At 48.9% G+C, this 18,326-nt stretch overlaps 1 protein-coding gene and 2 pseudogenes across 1 annotated transcript; 2 read left to right on the top strand and 1 right to left on the bottom strand.

Annotated features, from left to right (window-relative positions):
- Positions 1 to 820: 820 nt before the first annotated feature.
- LOC136533812 (uncharacterized) lies at positions 821 to 2,513 on the top strand. The gene has a single exon (XM_066526333.1). The coding sequence runs from the start codon at positions 1,084 to 1,086 to the stop codon at positions 2,176 to 2,178; it is 1,095 nt and encodes a 364-aa protein (XP_066382430.1). The 5' UTR covers positions 821 to 1,083; the 3' UTR covers positions 2,179 to 2,513.
- A 2,103-nt stretch (positions 2,514 to 4,616) lies between these two features.
- On the top strand, positions 4,617 to 7,966 carry LOC136533810 (uncharacterized; annotated as a pseudogene).
- Positions 7,967 to 8,660: 694 nt separating this feature from the next.
- On the bottom strand, positions 8,661 to 15,273 carry LOC136533811 (protein EMSY-LIKE 3-like; annotated as a pseudogene).
- Between the last annotated feature and the right edge of the window lie 3,053 nt (positions 15,274 to 18,326).

Here is an 18,326-nt window from a genome sequence, read left to right as displayed (position 1 = left end):
GAGCAGCGGCGGCCTGACGACCCTCCTCTAGATGTGCCGCCGTTGCTGGCCCTTGCCTCCAGACGCGCCGCCGACGCCGACACCCGCCTCCAAACATGCCTCCGCTAGCCCCACACGAGCAGCAGCCGCCGCCGAACCAGTCCATGACCGCGGTCTTGTCTGACGGACTTTCTTCAATTGGAGCAGAGGAGTGCTCGACATGAAGGTCACTGGCAGCGGCGAAGTGGCGGGGAAGCACCCAGGGGCGGAGGCGGACTCGTGGGTGATCTCGGTTCCGTCGGAGGTGGACCGAGGCTCCTGGCCGCGCACGCACGCGACCCGGTCACATGCAAGCCTGTGGCGTTGTGCGGCAGAGGTGCTCCGCGACGCGTTCAGTCAGAGAAACGACGTTATGTGGTCACAGGGCGATGGGCTACTCAGCTCGGACGGAGAAGGAAAGGAGGAGGGAGCTTGCTGCGCCATCGAACGACAGCCATGGCTGCGGCGGGCGTCCAGCAGCATAGCGAGAGGAAGGCAAGAGTAGCTTTAGGGGGGTGTTTGGTTCGAGCTACTAAACTTTATTAGCTACTAAACGGTTTAGTTACTTTTAGTAACTCTAGAGTTACTAGAGAGGACTAAAGCATTTTTAGTAGCTTTTAGTCATAACGTTTGGTTAAAAAGTTACTAAAATAACTAAAAGCTACTAAATTTAGTACCTACTAGATGAATCAAATATGCCCTTAAAATAAAATCTAGATAGCAGCGCTAAATGATATTATAACGTATATCCGTATTTCTATCGTGGCAAAGCAGCGAATCCTATTTATAGGATGGGAAAGTAGAAACCCGGAGGGAGGCAAAATTCCCTTTTTCTCGTCGCAGTTCCACCTCCTCCCCATTTCAGTCAGAGGCCCCCTCCATGACCTCCGCCCCAAATTAAATCCGGCCGCGGCCGCCGCCGTCTCCCTGGCCCCCGTGGTGGCGTAACCTCCGCCCCCAATTCCCTCGCCTCCACACTTCAAATCCCCACCACCACCACCGCACCTCCCCAACCCGTCAAATCCCGAATCCCATAGGCTAACCCTAGCCGCCCATCCGCCCGCCATGAAGGCGTCGATCAAGTTCCGCGACGACGACCGCCCGCTGCTGCGCGCCAAGGTGCCCGTCGGCGTGCTGGGGCTGCCCTTCCTCTCGGGCCTCGCGGCGGGGGGAGACGCCAAGGACCTCCGCTTCGACCTCTCCACCGCCTTCCCCTCCGGCCCGGTGCTCCGCCTCTCGTACCGCCCCAACGAGCCGCTCCAGCCCTTAGCCCTCTCCATCCGCACGGGGCTGGGGCCGCTGGGGTCCCCTATCCGCGCCCCCTTCGCCCTCGCCGCCGAATTCAACCTCACCTCCTCCAACCCGCCCGCCTTCTCGCTCCTCTTCAAGCCCCGGATCGGGGACTTCGCCGTCGCCAGCTCCGTCCGCTCCCCGCCGCCACCGCCGCCCGCATCCACCCCGCCCCCGCTGGCGATCAAGATGGCCGACCTCACCACCAACGGCGACGACCACGACCGCGAAGCGCACGGTAAAGGCTTCTCCATCGCCGGGAATGGGTTCACGGCGAACGTGGCGGCCGCTGCGGGGACGGGCGGCGGCGGCGTGGGCGCGCTGCTTTCCGGGATGCGGCTCACGACCAGGAGCGTGCTGCCACTGTGGAGTAAGGCGAGCCTGCGGTTCCAGTGGGGGCTGCGCGTGCCGCCGGAGATCAAGGCCGCGCTTGCAGACGACGGGTACGGGCGCAAGGCTGGGAGCCTCGCCATCAGCAAGCTGCCGCTGCTGGTGATGAACAAGATCACCATAGAGCACACGCCCAAGATGCCTTCACAGCCTGAAACGGACAAGAAGAGGAAGAAAGACGCTCCTCCAGCAGCCGAGGGCGAGGAGTTCTCACTGATGAAGAGGCAACTGGAGAAGCTGAATGTGGAGAGCACAATGCTGTGTCGTTCAGTCGAGGACTTGCGTGCAGAGGTTGGAGCTGGCAAAGGCGATGGTCGTAAGCTGCCAGCAGCAGTGCCACCTCCACAGCATTCATTCGTGTCGAAACCAGATCGCCATTTCCACAGCAATGCGAAGGAATTGGTGGACAGTGGGACGAAACCGCCCCCCAATGAAGCAAGCGAGGAGTTGAAGAAGGCGCTTGAGGCCCGTCGGAAGTAAGTAGCACCTAGCTAGGCCTTTGCTGACATTGCAAGCCCTACCATATGACATGGCTGCTGCCGGCTGTGTCTAGTTTTGTGCTTAATAATAGTACTTCCTTGCTGGAGAAGATTGGTAAGGGCAGTTTACACCCTGGCTGGAGGCAAGTGAGGTTGGCATTTGCCATAGGTGATGCAGTAGTTTTGCCTCAATTCTATTTCCATTGTTTGTATTAGGATATCCTGTTCTGTATAAATTCGCATCTTTCGATCTAAAATCTAGGTATGTGTATTAATACCGGCTTTAATACCAGCCGAATAGGCTCTAAAATGAATGAAGGATTAGTTTTTTCAATAGCCCCCTTTGAAGGATGTGGCATTAATCTCTGTGAAATTTGGGTATGTGCATTTGTTCCTTTGGATGAAGCGTTGAGCGTTGTTGAATGTTGATTCTCCCAAGTTCCTTTTAGTCTTATTAAAAAATTTTGTATAAATATTATGTATTTTGTTATGACTTATTTTTTTATTAGAGATACTTTAATAATGATTTATTTATTTTATTATTTGCATAATTTTTTTGAATAAGATGAACTGTCAAACAAGAAGTCAAATAGGCAAAAAACTACACTTATGGGATGGAGTGACTATATATCTTAAGTGGCTCGGCTGATAAAGTAGAAACCACGGCTTCTGAATTCTGAAATGTGGAACTGGGAAAGTAACGGTCTGGCATGGGCACTGACATGCTCCAATAAAACCACGGCTTCTGAATTCTGAATTGTTTCAGTGATATTCTTTCGAAAATCCTATGTTAATTTAGCCCTTGTTAGTTGGACCTCAAAATCCAAAAAGTTGCTACAGTACTTGTCACATCCGGCTCGTGTATGGAGCATTAAATGTAGACGAAAAGAAAAACTAATTGCACAGTTTGGTGGGAAATTACGAGACGAACGTTTTAAGCCTAATTAGTTAATGTTTGGACACTATTTGCTAAATAAAAACGAAGGTGCTACGGTAGCCCCAAAATCCAAATTTCGTGAACTAAACAAGGGCTTAGAGAATTCAGGGCGACGATCGATGTTAGATGAGAGAATCGAATATTTGACACCCAATCCGGGCGCCTGTGAATATTTGACATCCAATTCGCGCGTCATTGAAAATTTAACACTCTGGCTGCGAATTCGTTGAAAACAGGGGTTTTCTCCTCCTTTTCTCCGTTTAACATATTTTCTTTTTTCTTTTGCTTTCCAAGCCCACGCTGAATGACCAAAGTACCTTGGCCTGCTGTTGCTCGACCATTGCGGCGCCTCTGGCCTGCGTCGACGGCCTCCATCAGCGGTGGAGCCGAAGACGGCGGGCTTTGGCTAGCGCCGGCGCCCAGCACCGGCGACCGTCCGCGCGCACGCATGGCCGGCTCGTCCAGCACCGGCGACCGGCCCCGCGACCAGCCTGGCCCCGCGCGCGCAGCCAGCGGCGGCGGCGTGATGAACAGAGCCGACGAAAAATGAGTACGGGAGAGAGATGCGTTTGTACGTTGCCTTGGAAAGCAAAAGAAAAAAAGAAAAAAATGTTAAATGGAGAAAAGGAGGAGAAAACCCCTGTTTTCAATGAATTCGCAGCTAGAGTGTTAAATTTTCAACGACGCGCGAATTGGATGTCAAATATTCACAGGCGCCCGAATTGGGTGTCAAATATTCAATTTTCTCATGTTAGATTGGGCACAAACATGTACAAGCTGAAACTGCCCGATCGAGCTGATTCATCATTCAATTAAGCCCCAGAAGATAAGCCACGAATTAGGGCCTGGTTGTTTAAGCTTTTTTTTCGAGAAACTTGTTTGTCACACTCACACAAACTATCTAAAAACTCTGGAAACTCATTTTAAAAGCCGTTTGCTTTTCAAATAAAGAGGCAGCTTTTTAAACTTGCTTATAAGAAAACGATATTTTGCAATTGATATACAGAAGCGGCCTAAAATTTATAAAACTAACAGGCCAAACTCGCAACTCACCAGGATTTACCTTCCGGATCAAGCTATTCCCATTGATTAATCTTGATGCTTTGGACATGGCTTAGCTCCATCACACCATCAGTTTACAACATGTTTGCTTGATCGTATTTGGCTTATTAGTCATGACTTATCAGCCAACGAATAATATTTTTCTCTCACACTAAACTAGCCAAGTACTTTCAACCATGACTTATAAATCAAACCAGTGCAAACAAACGAGACGTTATTCTGTTGCGTAGTGCAGTCGTGTAGCTTGTGCTTTGCAGGAAGGTAGCTGATCACTGACAAGGGGTAACAAGTGGTAGGCTGATTTGTTCTGAGATTCGCACACGTACAAGTGGTAGGCTGGTGGTAGCTGATCACTGACAAGGGGTAACAAGGTCATTGCACAAGAATTCATTATTATTCTGTTCGCTTGACTGATAAGTCATGGCTAAAAGTATCGTTGGCTGATTTGTTGTGAGAGAAAAAATATTGTTCGTTGGTTGAAAAAGTACGGCTTATAAGCCAGATGAACAGGACTTATCAGCCATGATACAATATTTTTCTCTCACAATAAAACAGTATCAGTCGGCTTATAAGCCACATCAATAGCCTTAATAGTCGGAGATGGGCCCACTTTGAAATTTTTACAGAAAAGTCCCTGGGTAATTGAGAAATTAACACAGGTGCCAGGCTGCGCGCGCGGCTCGGCTGAATGGCTGATTGCCATGACCACCATGCCATCTTCTTTACCGATAAAAATCAAACCGGGCCGAGGAAGGAAAAAGCGACGGGGGAGAGCAACGGAGGCAAGGGCAACGGCCAGGGCGGGGGCGGGGCTGAGACCACACCTCCACTGCCTCACGGGCGACAACGCAGGAAGGATGGCGGACGGGTCGGAGGGCACAGACGTGTCGCCGGAGTCGGAGGCGACGGCGGCAGCCGTGAAGGGCGGGGAGATCTGGGGAACGCTGGAGGAGCTGCTCCTGGCTTGCGCCGTGACCCGGCACGGCACGGCGAGCTGGGACTCGGTGGCCATGGAGGTGCAGACAAGAAGCCCCGTGGCGGCCCGGCCCGGCCTCACGCCGCACAGCTGCCGCCTTCGCTTCCGCCACCTCCACCGCCGCTTCTCCACCGTCGGCAGCGGCGGGGAGGAGGAGGCCGAGGCCGAGGAGGACCCCGACGCCTCCGCTGCCGAGGGGTGGGTGGACGAGCTCCGGCGGCTGCGCGTCGCCGAGCTCCGGCGCGACGTCGAGCGATGCGATCTGTCCATCGGGTATGGAATCCGGAGAGAGAAGAAAAATCCAAACAAGAAAAACTACCTTTTGAAAACCCTCGCCAGTTTTCCTTACCGTCTGATGGCGATCGCTCGGCGGGGATTTATTTAATGGAGAATTACAAATCAAAATTTTTATTCGCGCAGGACGCTGCAGTCGAAAGTGAAATGGCTGAGAGAGGAGCGGGAGCGGGAGCGGAGCGTCTCCGGCGAGGCTAAGCCGGACGAGGTGAGCGTCAACGACCGGCTCTCCTCCCCCAGCGAGGAGCCCGGGCGGTCGTGCAGGGAGTCGAACTCCACAGATCTGAAGCCCCCCAAGCACCCCGGTCACCAGGGCGGCGGCGGCGGCGCCAAGGAGGAGGAGGTTGCGAAGCAGGAGGCGTCCGTTGAGTCGGCGGCGTCGTCCAAGGAGAGCAGCGACGTGCGGAGCTCGGCAAGCCTGTGCCGCCGACGCCGCGGAAGCGAGAAGGCTGACGAGGAGGAGGAGGAGGCGGCGTCCGCGTCCCGCCCACCTCCCGCCCGGTCCCCTCCGCTCGCCTCCCTGGTCGACGCGGTCTCGGCCAAGCTCGGTTCCGCGCTGCAGCGGCTACGCGAGCACGGCAGCGAGGTAGGTGCCCCGGTAATTACCATCATGCTCGTCCTTTTCACCCTTGGATGTTACCGGGTTAAATTAGCAAGGTGTGAAAGGGTAAGCTTTAAAACCTTGTAACATGAATTTTTCCAAAAAGCTGGTGACATGTCAGGGTCCGGGTCCCACTCCCACCCTTGATTAACGGGTCTCCCGGGTGTGTAAATATTGGATAAGATTTGGCGTGCACGTAGCATGCACCGATGACCTGTGATTAGAAGCCCTAAATCCGTGAGCTACCTGATTTGCGAAATGGCATATGCCTGCCTCCGCGAGTAGGATGACTTCAGGTTGCACATGCAGTGTAGCAGTACCACCGTATGGAGCTTGGGACGAAGGCATGAAGTGCATGGAAACGCTTCATTTTTTTTCTCATTTGTACAATAATAGCCATATATGACTCTTTAATTTCTCACTAGTTTCTAAGGTGTTTCGATAAAATACGGCGAATCTCTTGTACTAGTGTAGTAACCGCGTGAAAAAAATCAATTTCTTGGTGACGAAAAAAATCAGTTTCTAAGGTGTTTACCATCTTTTTGCTCGGTGCATTATAGCACGGCAAGTTGGGTGCACAGTTGCAATCAATCATTTGTGGCCGGGTGCCTTGTAGCTAGACGATGCTAGCAGAATTTTTTTTCGTCCCTTTTATTTTCTTTTTCCTTTCCCAATTATTTACTGGCTTTTTTTATTTATGTCCTGGTCAATCCGATCCAATTGCAGGAGTCCGCCGCGTACCGGGGCACGATCAGGCGCCACGTGGACCTGGAGAGCGTGCGCCGTCGGCTGGACGCGTCGGCGGCCTCGCACGCCGACGATGACCACCACTTCCCCGCGCGCGAGCTCTACCGCGACCTGCTGCTGCTCTGCACGAACGCCGTGGTCTTCTTCCCGCGTGGCACCCCCGAGCACGCGGCGGCCGTCGAGGCCCGCGCGCTCGTCACTGGGCACGCGTCGGCGGTGCTCCACGAGCCGAAGCAGGAGCACGTGGCTGTGGCGGCGCCGGCGGCAGCGGCGGGCGCTGACATCGTCGGTTCGCTGATCGAGAAGGGGAAGAAGCCGCTGATCGTGTGCCGCAAGCGGAGCTCCATCCCGAAGGCCGCCGCGAGAAAGGAGGAGAGCACGATGAAGGGTGAGGCCGAGGCGGCTGCGGCAGCGGAGGAAGAGAGCGAGGACGAGAAGAAATCCGTGGCTGCGGCGATCAAGGACAAGGCGTGGGGAGTGAGGACGAAGAAGAGCCGCGGTGGCAAGAACTCGGCGGGTCCTGGCCGGAATATGGCGAAGGCGGCGGACGATGCGGACGGGCCGAGGAAGGGCGCCGGCGGGCTCGCCAAGAAGAGGAACGCCGTGGACTTCCTGAAGCGCCTGAACCAGTCGCCCCACAGGAAGCGGGGGTCGGGGTCCCAGATGGGGACGACGCGAAAGCGGTCTGCGGCGATGGAGCAGCAGACGACTACCGGCCGGAAGAGAGGAGCCGGCCGGAAGGAGGGCACCGGGCGCGGTGGATCCAGGAGGGGCGGCAAGGCTGCCGGGACGAAGAGAGGCGTCGGGCGGCCGCAGAAACGAGGCCCGGCACCAGCCACGCCACCGCCATCCAAGAGGGCCAAGACGAACAGCAGGTCGGAGAAGTCGTCAACGGGGAAGCGCGGCGGGAGAAAGTAGGTAGGATGAGGACGGCGGTAGAAGACCTCATAAGCGTGGTAGTCGGTAGCAACTAGCGACCGAAGTAAAGCCATAGTTTCACTGTTTCAGTTTTAGCTCTGTGTAAATCACGTAGGTTGTGGTTGGGAAGGAGCCGAGCTGACAGATCTTGTGTTTCTGGTTCTGCTTGAACTGATAGCTTTGGTCATGCAACAATCGAAGCTGAACTGCAAAAAACTCCGTTTTTTTAATGTTCCTTGGTTTCTTTTTGGCTCGTTGATGTTCCTCGACTTCGTATCATTCATTTTTCATTGTACCATTCATTTTTCATTGTACTAAAAGAATGAAAAATCCAGGTTCAAAGTAAATATAACCGCCCCTCTTGTACGAAACAAATTCCATTAGTTGGCTCCGTCCTGAATTATAATACTCCCTCTGTTTCAAGTTCCACATTCTAACTTTTGTAGATAGATAGCAACAGCTATGATACTCCCTCCTTTCTAAAGCATGATTTGGTCAGTATTTATTGAAAAATGATAATATTTTATAAAAGTATTTTTCAAGACAAATCTATTCCTATGGTTTTCATATTTTCAAACTTAACAATATAAAAATTATTCACGATTTATACTCCCAATGTTTGTCCAAAACGACTTGAGTTACCAATACGGAGGAGTAATAAAAAATTATGTATCTAGAAAAGGCATACAAACATATTTGGAATGAAAGTAACAATTACAATAAATATTTTTTAAGAAAAAAAAAATGGACATGCGACCATTAGCGTAGTCGTTAACACATCGGGACACGGTCAGCCAAGCTACTCCAGCAGGAAAAGCCTGCACAACAAAGTCCGGATACTCCAGCAGCATACATCAAAAGCGTGCACAACAAAGTCCTTTTTTACATTAGAGTGCAAGAACAGCCAAGTTGGATATTATGCTAGAGTTAGAAAATCTACTGTACTGCAATCAGGAATGCTAAGTGATCCATGCTAATGATCAACTAGAACATTTAAGTTATTTCTAGTTTGCTACAGAGGAAACAACATGCAATGGCGCGCAAAAAGTTCTTTAACATTTGCATATCCCTGCCCCTCCGTGCGCTCAATTTTGTGTACCGAAAAATCCCATTTCAGGCATCAACAGTTTCCAGTACACCATTTTCTGGCATGTCAGTTTTGCCATAATGTGGTTTCTTTTGTTCTGTGGTCGAGGTAGGTGGTACACAAATGCAAGTTAATCTTCCAATTCCAACATGCCAGAAACAACTAAGTAGTAATGCCGGTTCCTTTCCCAGCAGAACCCATTCGGCCTTCCATGGCCATATCTTCTGTAACACAAAAAATCGGTCAGGGAAATATACGAAGCGTGAATACACCAAAGATGCCATCAGCTGGCGAATGTACAATTCTAATGTCCATTTCCAGGAAGACTTCAACATACCACCAGTTAAAACTACAATACCTCCAAAGGTTCATCCAAGGATCCTATTTTATACTAAAACATTAGCAAATACTACCTCTGTTCCCCAAAAAAAAACATGTCATTTAGTTTTCTCCTGATTCAACCTTATCTTTGTCTTGAAAGTGTATAGAAAAAGGCACCACCATCCACCATCAAATATGTCTAAGAGGTACATTTATTTGGTATTGATGTTAATTAATATTTTCTCCAATAAGAGTAAACTACACGGACGGTCCCTAAACTAATACATCACTCTCATTTAGGTCCCAAAACTACGAAATTGTCGTCTGGTTCACCGGTGAGGTTTCAGAGCCTTTGCTCGTTCTTGACCTCCATGTGGTCGCCTCCCATCTTGTTGTGGCAAGCAAAATCTTGATGCCATCTGCTGTGACTGGGGCCAGATAGTGTCGCCACACATGCTTCTCGTAGAAGAGCATCTGCACGACGACCCTAACTGGAAGCAACTCATTCTGGGAAGCATGCATGGACACTGTCTTAGCGAGCTTCCTGTAGTTGAGAACCCTGCATAGCTCATTCTAGCGGTGTGCATGGACGTCAGTTGTTCTTGCCTTCATGGTGACTGATTCAAAACTATCCATGGTCGTACTAAACTAGTATTGTTGTCAGCTTTCACTAGGTGTCATCTCTTGACAATGCTCAGTAGCCACCGACGTGCGTAGGTCTCAAGCGCGTCACCCTGTACAGCAGCAGAGGAGAGAATGTAGATGCTTTGGACCAGGATTTGAGTACTTCAATAGGTTATGGACCTAGATTTGCAATTTCATAGTTTCGGGACCTTTGTGAGAATCACGTATAGTTTAGAGACCAACCATGTCAATATGAGGCGCGAGCAGCAACATGGCAATTCCAAGCTAGAGCGCCGAATTAGCTAATTTGCTATGATATGCTGCTTTGGATCAGATTGGGAATAGTTTAGGGACCTAGATCTACAATTTCATAGTCTGGGGACCTAGATGAGAACGTAATAGTTTACAAACTGCGGTGTAATTAACTCTAAATTGGTCAAAGTTAGCAAAGTATGACATAGGAAAAAGCTAAAGCATCTAACTTCTATGATGGAGTGAGTCCAATCTTTCTGTATAGTACTATCTGACCCTCAACGAGGTAGAACTGGCGAGGAACTTACCACTATCGCTATCCGATGCTTCATCAAGTCTGGCAATTGCATCAAGTAATGACTGCTCCTGATCCTAAAAGAACAAGTGTTTTGCCTCGTGACTCAAAGAAGGGAAAGAAAATATGATAAAGAGCTTTTTCAATCACGAGCATTTTCAAATGAGAAGAACATTTGACCAGAAGAATTAACTCACTTTCAGCAGTTTCCTTGCCTTCTCAATTTCAGGCATATTTGGATTGGACAATACCCTCTCCACCTGTGTTGGGAACATACAACCGTGAGACAAAATTATATCTGACTACCTTTTTTATGTCTAACTGTGATTGAAATTTACCTCCGTAACAACACTTTCAGTATTTGGTATGTCAACATGATGAAAATTCCTATTGATGCCATTTTCAGGTGGAGCATAGTCCTTTATAGGCTCATTATTGTAACCTCCCTCTTCCCCTGATTGAACCAGCCACAGCACCATTATTGGTTGGGTGCCTCTTCAACATAGGGCCCGAAGGCCCCAGCCATCACGATTTGAAGAGTCCATCAAATTCCCATCTTATATCTTCAGGTGCCATCTGTTTAAGGAGCGTTTATCCAATCTTCAAACTGAATAATTAATGGCAATGTGGCAACTCAGCCAGGCTAATTCAGCAGGCAAATTTTAATTCACCTACAGATCAAACATGTTAATTCAACACATATCCCATACTCTAGATCATACAATACAAGCAAGTGAATTTCAGCTCCAGCAGATCAGTAGGAGTATAGTATCTAGGCTACTGCAGCACTGCAAAATATAATTTTGGAAGAGTTAAATGCACCAGTGAGGGTGGGCCTAGTGCAAGCGGTAGAGTCTTACCGCCTGTGACCGGAAGGTCCCGGGTTCGAGTCACTGTCTCCTCGCATTTCACAGGTGAGGGTAAGGCTTGCCACTGACACCCTTCCCCAGACCCCGCACAGAGCGGGAGCTCTCTGCAGTGGGTACGCCCTAAATGCACCAACAGTTCTCGAATTTGTAAGCGTGTCACATAGGTCCATGAACTTGAAAAATGCATTTCTGAGTCCCTAAACTTGTTAACTGGTTCACCACAGGTCCATACCAACCATGCTGGCATTTTTATCTGACATGGCATGCCACTGTAGCACTGACTGTGTCTGCCACTTTGCATTTAACCCCTCATCTATCTTTGCCTCGTTCATTTGCATAAAAGAAAAGGCCGCACTCGAAGGTGCCGCCCTCGCTTCGGACATGTGAGCAGGCGACCGTGGCCACACAGCCAACGCCGACCATGCTGCCCGTGCTAACAAGTAGCGTCGCATGAGTGGCCGCATACAGCCTTGTCGGTGACTGTGACATGGCCTTCTCTGTCTCACTGTCTGCGCTGCCCGCAGGGCCGCTCGTGCCGCCACACCACGCGCTACACGCACCTTGACGAACACCACCCCACCTCTCAGCCATGGCCGTTGTCGCCTTGCCGGTTGCTGCTGCCAAGAAAGTGAAGGCGGATCATCTCCTTTCTCCTGCCAGCACACGGACATGGATAGAGAAGGCGTTGGCTCGCTGAGTCGCTTGTAGGAGCAAAGGCATGTTACAGCCACAACGAGAAGGTACTCATCCATCGGTCCGCGGGGGGCTGCTCGCGAAGGCTATAGTCTGCAGGTGGTGCTAGCTAGTAGCGCATGCCGCAGCATGGTCGGCGCTGGCCGCGAGACCACGATCAACGGCTCACGAGGCTAGAAGTCCTGGAAGGGAAGCCCTAGAATCTGACCGGCGCGAGGTGGAAAGACCACATCGATGGCGCGCTCGCTGAGTTCTGGCTTGGCCGCTTGGTGGCCTGGTGGGTATGCGTATGGGTATTGGGCATTAGGGGCTTCTTCCGTCTTGGCATGCCAAGCCCATAAGGCCTTAGCCTTTGCGAAAGAAGAAAGGCGCAGTCGGCAGTTGTGGCGTCGCGCAGAGCTCCCCCGACTCCAAGGCGTCGCATCGGGCACGGGCTGGCTTGATCACTGTGGCTGGCCGCGCCGGCGCACCGGCTCCCTCTGGCCCTCCCTCTCCTCTTTTGTCGCCTCTCGCCCTACGTGAACTGCGGCTCCACCCCTCGCCGGGCACCGGCTCGCCCCCTCCCGATCTCCTGCGCGGCCTGCGCATAGTCGACGGGCAGCGGTCAGGACAAGGGGCCAGCTGGCCAGGGTGCTGCCCACTGGCCACCATGCTTCCGGCAGACGAGTAGACAACGGAGACTGCCGCTGCCGTGCCTGCCCGTGCGTGCAGCAGGGCAGGACGGCCGCCGGCACGGAAACAGGCGAACAACGGGGCAGAGGCCAGAGGGAGACGGACGGGATGCCGCCGCTACGCCGTTGTGCCAGCGTGCTGCTGCGGCGCTGGCGCGCTACCCATAGGAAGCAGGATTGACAATCGGGAATATTCCTGTGACCTATGACCCAGATGGCGCCGGAGCTGGCGAGGCGGATCGGGGCCGTTGCCGAGAGGAGGAAGGTCCGTCGCACGAATACGGCCTTTTATGGAAATGAACGAGGCTAAGATAGATGAGAGGTTAAATGCAAAGTGGCAGACACAGTCAGCACTACAGTGCTTGCCACGTCAGATAAAAATGCTAGCATGGCTGGTATGGACCTGTGGTGAACTAGTTAACAAGTTTAGGGACTCAGAAATGCATTTTCCAAGTTCATGGAGCTATGTGACACACGCTTACAAGTTCGAGGTCCGCTGGTGCATTTAACTCATTTTGGAAAGGGAAGTGCTGCAACGTCAAATATTTAGCACTTTACATTTTAAGCTTATTGGAGCACATGAATAGATAGTATCTTGTTGGCATCAATCAACAGAGACTAGCACAAGTAACACACAAAAATCAATTATTCATAGCCAATGGTAGAGAAAGCATAACAAAAAAGTAAGCACTTGGATGGTGTATAATGGAAGAAGAACACAACTAAATACAGAGGAAAAGACGAAAGAAAGGGATAAATAGAAAATGATACAAGCATGCAGGCAAAAGGTACTTACATCACAAAGCCTAACCGATTCCCAAGTCTCGGCTTGTGTGCCCATGTCATAGACGAGTGCATGCTCACCCTAAAGAGATCATGAAAGAAGGTTACTGGGCACTGATGCATATCTGCATCAAGGAGCAAACAGCAGCAAAAATTGAAACCAACCGTCACAGGGTTATATTGTGTTATGGTGGCCTCATAAGAGTTGTTGTCCTCTGGCCACCTTGTATAAACTTTATGGTTTATTAATGACTTGGATCCACAGACGGTAGCGCCAAAGGAATGGGCTGTACAAATCCAGAAGCCATTATAAAATTGTTCTCAGGCTGGTATAAAAAAAAATCTCAGGATGCAAAAATATTATGCATAATATTCTGAATATACGTCTTCGCCTTCTTGCCTCTTGCTGACAAAGGACCCCACTTTGCAGATGGAACTGAGTGGGAGGGTATCATAGGGGACTGGAGGCCTGCAGATTGCGAAGGAATCAAATGAGATGCCCTTTGCCTCTTGGTAGTGGGCCCAGGTTCCGCATCATATAAAACCCTGTTGCCACGATGCAGACCACTTGGGGTTCCACCTGCCTGTCTTAACTCCCTGCAGATATTTTTGGTGAAAGCAAATAACAAAGGATGATATATTGATGAAGTAAAACACGTACATACATAAATGCTTTAGGAAATACCGCATTCGACGGATGGTCCCATCTTCATTGACTTTATTTAATAGCTCCCTATGCTCCTCATCAGAAACCCTCAGTTCTTTCCTGAGTTCAGTAATCAAACTCTCTTTTTCCTGTACAGAAGCACATCTATCTTATTCTCAGCACAAACAGTAGTCCAAGATATGACTACTGAAACTGACTGCACAAGTTTCAATTTGGTTGTATACCCCAGGATATTGCATCAGATTGCACTTTAAATGCTCTAAGAACACCAGTATATGCATCTTGCTCAACACGATGTATTTCACTCTCCAAATCATTATTCGCCCTCATGTAAGGAAATGCCCCAGCAGATGCTCGGCCATTCCCACTGAAAGATCGTCCTCTTAGTCCTCTATTTTGGTGTTGGGGGGAGATCGTCATCGTCCCTACAACAAAGGGAGAGGAATAATACTGTAGCATATGAAATGCACAGCTGACAGCAAGTCATGTGGACTATGTTATCCTATGACTGCAACACCACCAACTATACTTGTAACTCGAATTTACAATTTGGTACCTAGTGGGCCAGAAGCCCAAAAATAGTCACTAGTCAGGGAATGTGAGTGACATGGTATCATGAAACCAAAGCCGGGATATAAATGTAAACTGTAAAGTCGACAATCTTTCCTGACACGTCCAACTCACCAAGTAAAACTACTACAGCACTGGTATAGAGTTTTTCATAGCCGATACTCTGTATTACATCTCTGAAATCCCTATATACAAGCCCCTGGATTTATTTAATAGAAGCTGCGAAAAAATTAGAATTGGTTTTGCATTTTTTTGTGTGTCAAAATAAAGAAAACCCATCCTAATGGGTAATCTATTCCTTAACAAAAAAAAATGGAGATTATATAATGCTTACTCTCAAACTTTTGTTTATACAGTTGTGATATTCTTTGTTTCCATCTTTATCTTGGGATTGGGATTCTTATATCTAATATCTAATGACCCAGGACTTAATCCTGGGCGTCAGGTGTAAAATCCAAAGTTTTGGGGAAAGAGAAAGTTTCAGCACAGTTATCCATTGGCCTATCTTTATACACGCCCACAACTTAAATCTTCTGCTGTATTTACATTGCTTAGTGGCAACAGATATATCAATCTCAAAAAACAAGGCATCATACAGTCAGGCTGAAATACAAATTGACCCCAACAGAACGGGAATCCTTAACCAAGAGGGGAAAAACTATCAGGCTTAAAATTGGTCGATTCGAGCAAACTCACCGCTGCTATCGTAGGGGTTGTATCCCGCCGCCTTCATAACCCCGCCGGAAACAACGAGAGAGAACGAACCGCCGAAACCGCAGCAATTCCGCCGGATCCGGGCACCGGCGCGTCTGAGCTCAGGTAAAGGACATAGGTGCACACATGTACACCCAACATTTTTTTTCGCAAAAATCGTAGTTAGTACCTTGTAATTAGATCAGATCCGAATACATAGCTTAAATTAGGGTTCGGGGCACTCGGTCTCGCACAGCAGGAGGGAAAGATAAGGTGCGCGTACCTGGTGGGTGCTCGTCGCCGGTGAAGGGCCCCGGCGGGTACCTAGCAAAGGGACCGACGAAGACCCGGGAACCTGGCGTAGCTTAGGGCGTCGCGCCGGCGGAAGCGGTCGCCCCAGCTGCGCCACGAGAGGGAGAGCGCGCGTGGGGGCGAACGGGAAAAGAAAAGGAAGGAAGGGGTGAAGGGGGAGATGTTTAATTTCGTAGGCTCGTAGCCGCCGGATTTTAGCCGTAAGGGGGAGATGTTTTATTTCGTAGGCTCGTTGCCGCCGGATTTAGCCGTAAGACTGCGCCCTTTTTGGTTCGCGAAAAGTTAAAAAAAAAGTGTTATAGTATTCATTATATTGAATTTTGCGATACTAGCATTAAATATCGTAGATGAGTCAGGGTACTCGGATATAGAGATTATACCTGGCACCTAAAGTAGATTTTTTATATGAATATTTTGTTGGAGACTATGGGGCCTTTTCAGTGTACCCCATATTCGACTTGTTCGGCTTGTTTTTTCAGCTAGAACAGTATTTTTTTCTCACAACAATTCAGCCGAGAACAGTATTTTTCAGCCAGTTTCAACCAAGATTCAGCAAAGCCGAACGGAAGCCTATAGGTATATTAGTTGCAAACCTATTTTGAGTTTGGGTTCCGCAATGGGCCTCTTGGTGGAGACAGTCTAAGGCGCGTCGGCCGTCGGGACTCAGGACTCGGGGCTCGGGAACACGTTTTCTTTCACGAGAAAATGCCTCAGCTTCGCAAAAAATTGTTTTAGGTTTAGATTGTATACATAGAAGGAAAACATTTTACTTCTATATACAAAATCGCTCGTTTCCTAATAAAAAATAATGTCAGTTTAAATGAAATTATTCCATTTCACAAAAAAATATAGGTTAAATTAAAGTCCTACATTCGGGGGGAAAAGTTCTTATTTCACTAGAAAGATGTTCCATTGGAACCACTAACTTAACAGAAATATTTATTATTTATAGATTATTGACTTGTATAGTGAAGGAAATTGAAATAAAAATAGACATGCAAAAACAAGTAGAAAGGAAAGAAAGGAAAACATACTTTTTATGATAATGAAAAATATTTTAGCTTCATGTTCTTCACATAAGAGGAATCAGATCAATTTAATTTAATATTTAAACCAAGAGTGTTTTTTTCTTTCTTCCTCTCTTTGACCAGCAGCGACAAGCGGGTCTAAGTCACTCCTGCACCTTTCCTATTACCGGTCACGATCACACCAACAGTATTCCATTTTCTAAATAACCATCCAATGGCCTAGATTAATTCAAACATCCCTAAAAAAACATGACAAAGTACAACTGCTTGGCCAGGACTCTGCCCCATAGTTGGATTTTATGACATCTAATGGCCTAGATTAATTCACAAAGCCTGTAACAAGATACAATAAAGTCCAATGACGACCAGAGTGTTATGACCTAGCTTGTGTTTGTCGGGTATGCACTTCAGTCACAAGCATAAGCATGCTAGAACTTCATTTACAGAATTATGTTAAGTACGACCGAACCTGACACTATAGAGTGGCAAGTGATCCGGTTATAGTTGTCAGACGATGCCACGTTAGCGAGCAAACAATCAAGTTGTGACTATCAATGGTCTGACCGAAGACATCAAACACTCTAGTAGGCCATGCAAATGGAGATTTGTCCACCGCACACCTCTCTAGGGACCACATGCCAACACGAAATACATTACACCATCTCCCTCTTCTTTCTTGTCGTTCTCTTGACACGACATCTCTTTAGCAAGAAAAGAAGCAGTAGCAAGAAACGAAAAAAGAGGACAATGAGAAGAGAAGAAGGAAAAGAAGAAAGAAGAAGACAAGGAAGAGGAGGAGCACCAAGCTGCGGCGAAGTGACCCAAGGCATTTCCTATTGCTAGGGCATGAGCATGGAAGAGCTCCTTCTCCTATCATGGTGGGGAAGAAGAGGAAAGAGGAGGAAGAAGAAGCTTCACCAATAAGTCGTCTACTCTAACCTAGGCTCCAGTGGCGGATCTAGAAAATACATTTTAGGGGGGCTGGGACAAAGAGAGTTATTTCTCAATGGGCTGGAAACTAGCTTCTCTACACTCTACTATGGCCGCTGAACACACATATCCTGGCCCAGGGAACGGCAGCCCAACTCAAAACTCGTCTTCAACCTCTGTCGGGAACACTCCAGCACCTTCTTCCCTGTTGTTAATGGCTGAAAAATTCATGGGGGGCTAAGGGGGCTCCAATGGCGCGACCAGGGTAGGGGGGGCTTGAGCCTCGGTAGCCCCCCTGGCAGATCCGCCCCTGCTAGGCTCCTTGGCCCGTGCTCTTGAAATCTTGGTAAGCTCTACACTAATAATCGTATAATTCTCCAACTAACTTTATCGTTGTTCCAATTTACCAGACGGAGTACCCTTATGGCGGGAATAATAATGTGTAATTACTAGAAAATAATACTTAAGTTCCCCTAATTTTAAAGTTGAATAAAAAACCACTAATTAGTATTAAGCCAAAACTTAAACTTTATTGGCTGTTTGTTAGTTTCAACCCTAAAACTGTGTTGGTCGTCAGAACTTAAATTAAAAGCTGTGGGGGTATGGCCCTCGGTATCTCAAGACAAGACATGGGCCGCACCATCAGAGGTGGCCCGACCCACAAGATCAAGGCGTGCACGGCGCTGCTCGGCGTGCACCGCAAGACATTGTATAGTATCAAATAAGATACTTTACTTGTAACCCTGTCCTTCCAGACTATATAAGGAGAGGCAGGGGTTCCCCTAGTGGACACGATCCATCTATCTCTCATTGACATAC

Source organism: Miscanthus floridulus, unplaced genomic scaffold (genome assembly GCF_019320115.1).
Source record: "Miscanthus floridulus cultivar M001 unplaced genomic scaffold, ASM1932011v1 os_1214, whole genome shotgun sequence".
Classification (NCBI taxonomy): Eukaryota; Viridiplantae; Streptophyta; class Magnoliopsida; order Poales; family Poaceae; genus Miscanthus; species Miscanthus floridulus.
This window is presented reverse-complemented; position numbering and strand designations above follow the sequence as displayed.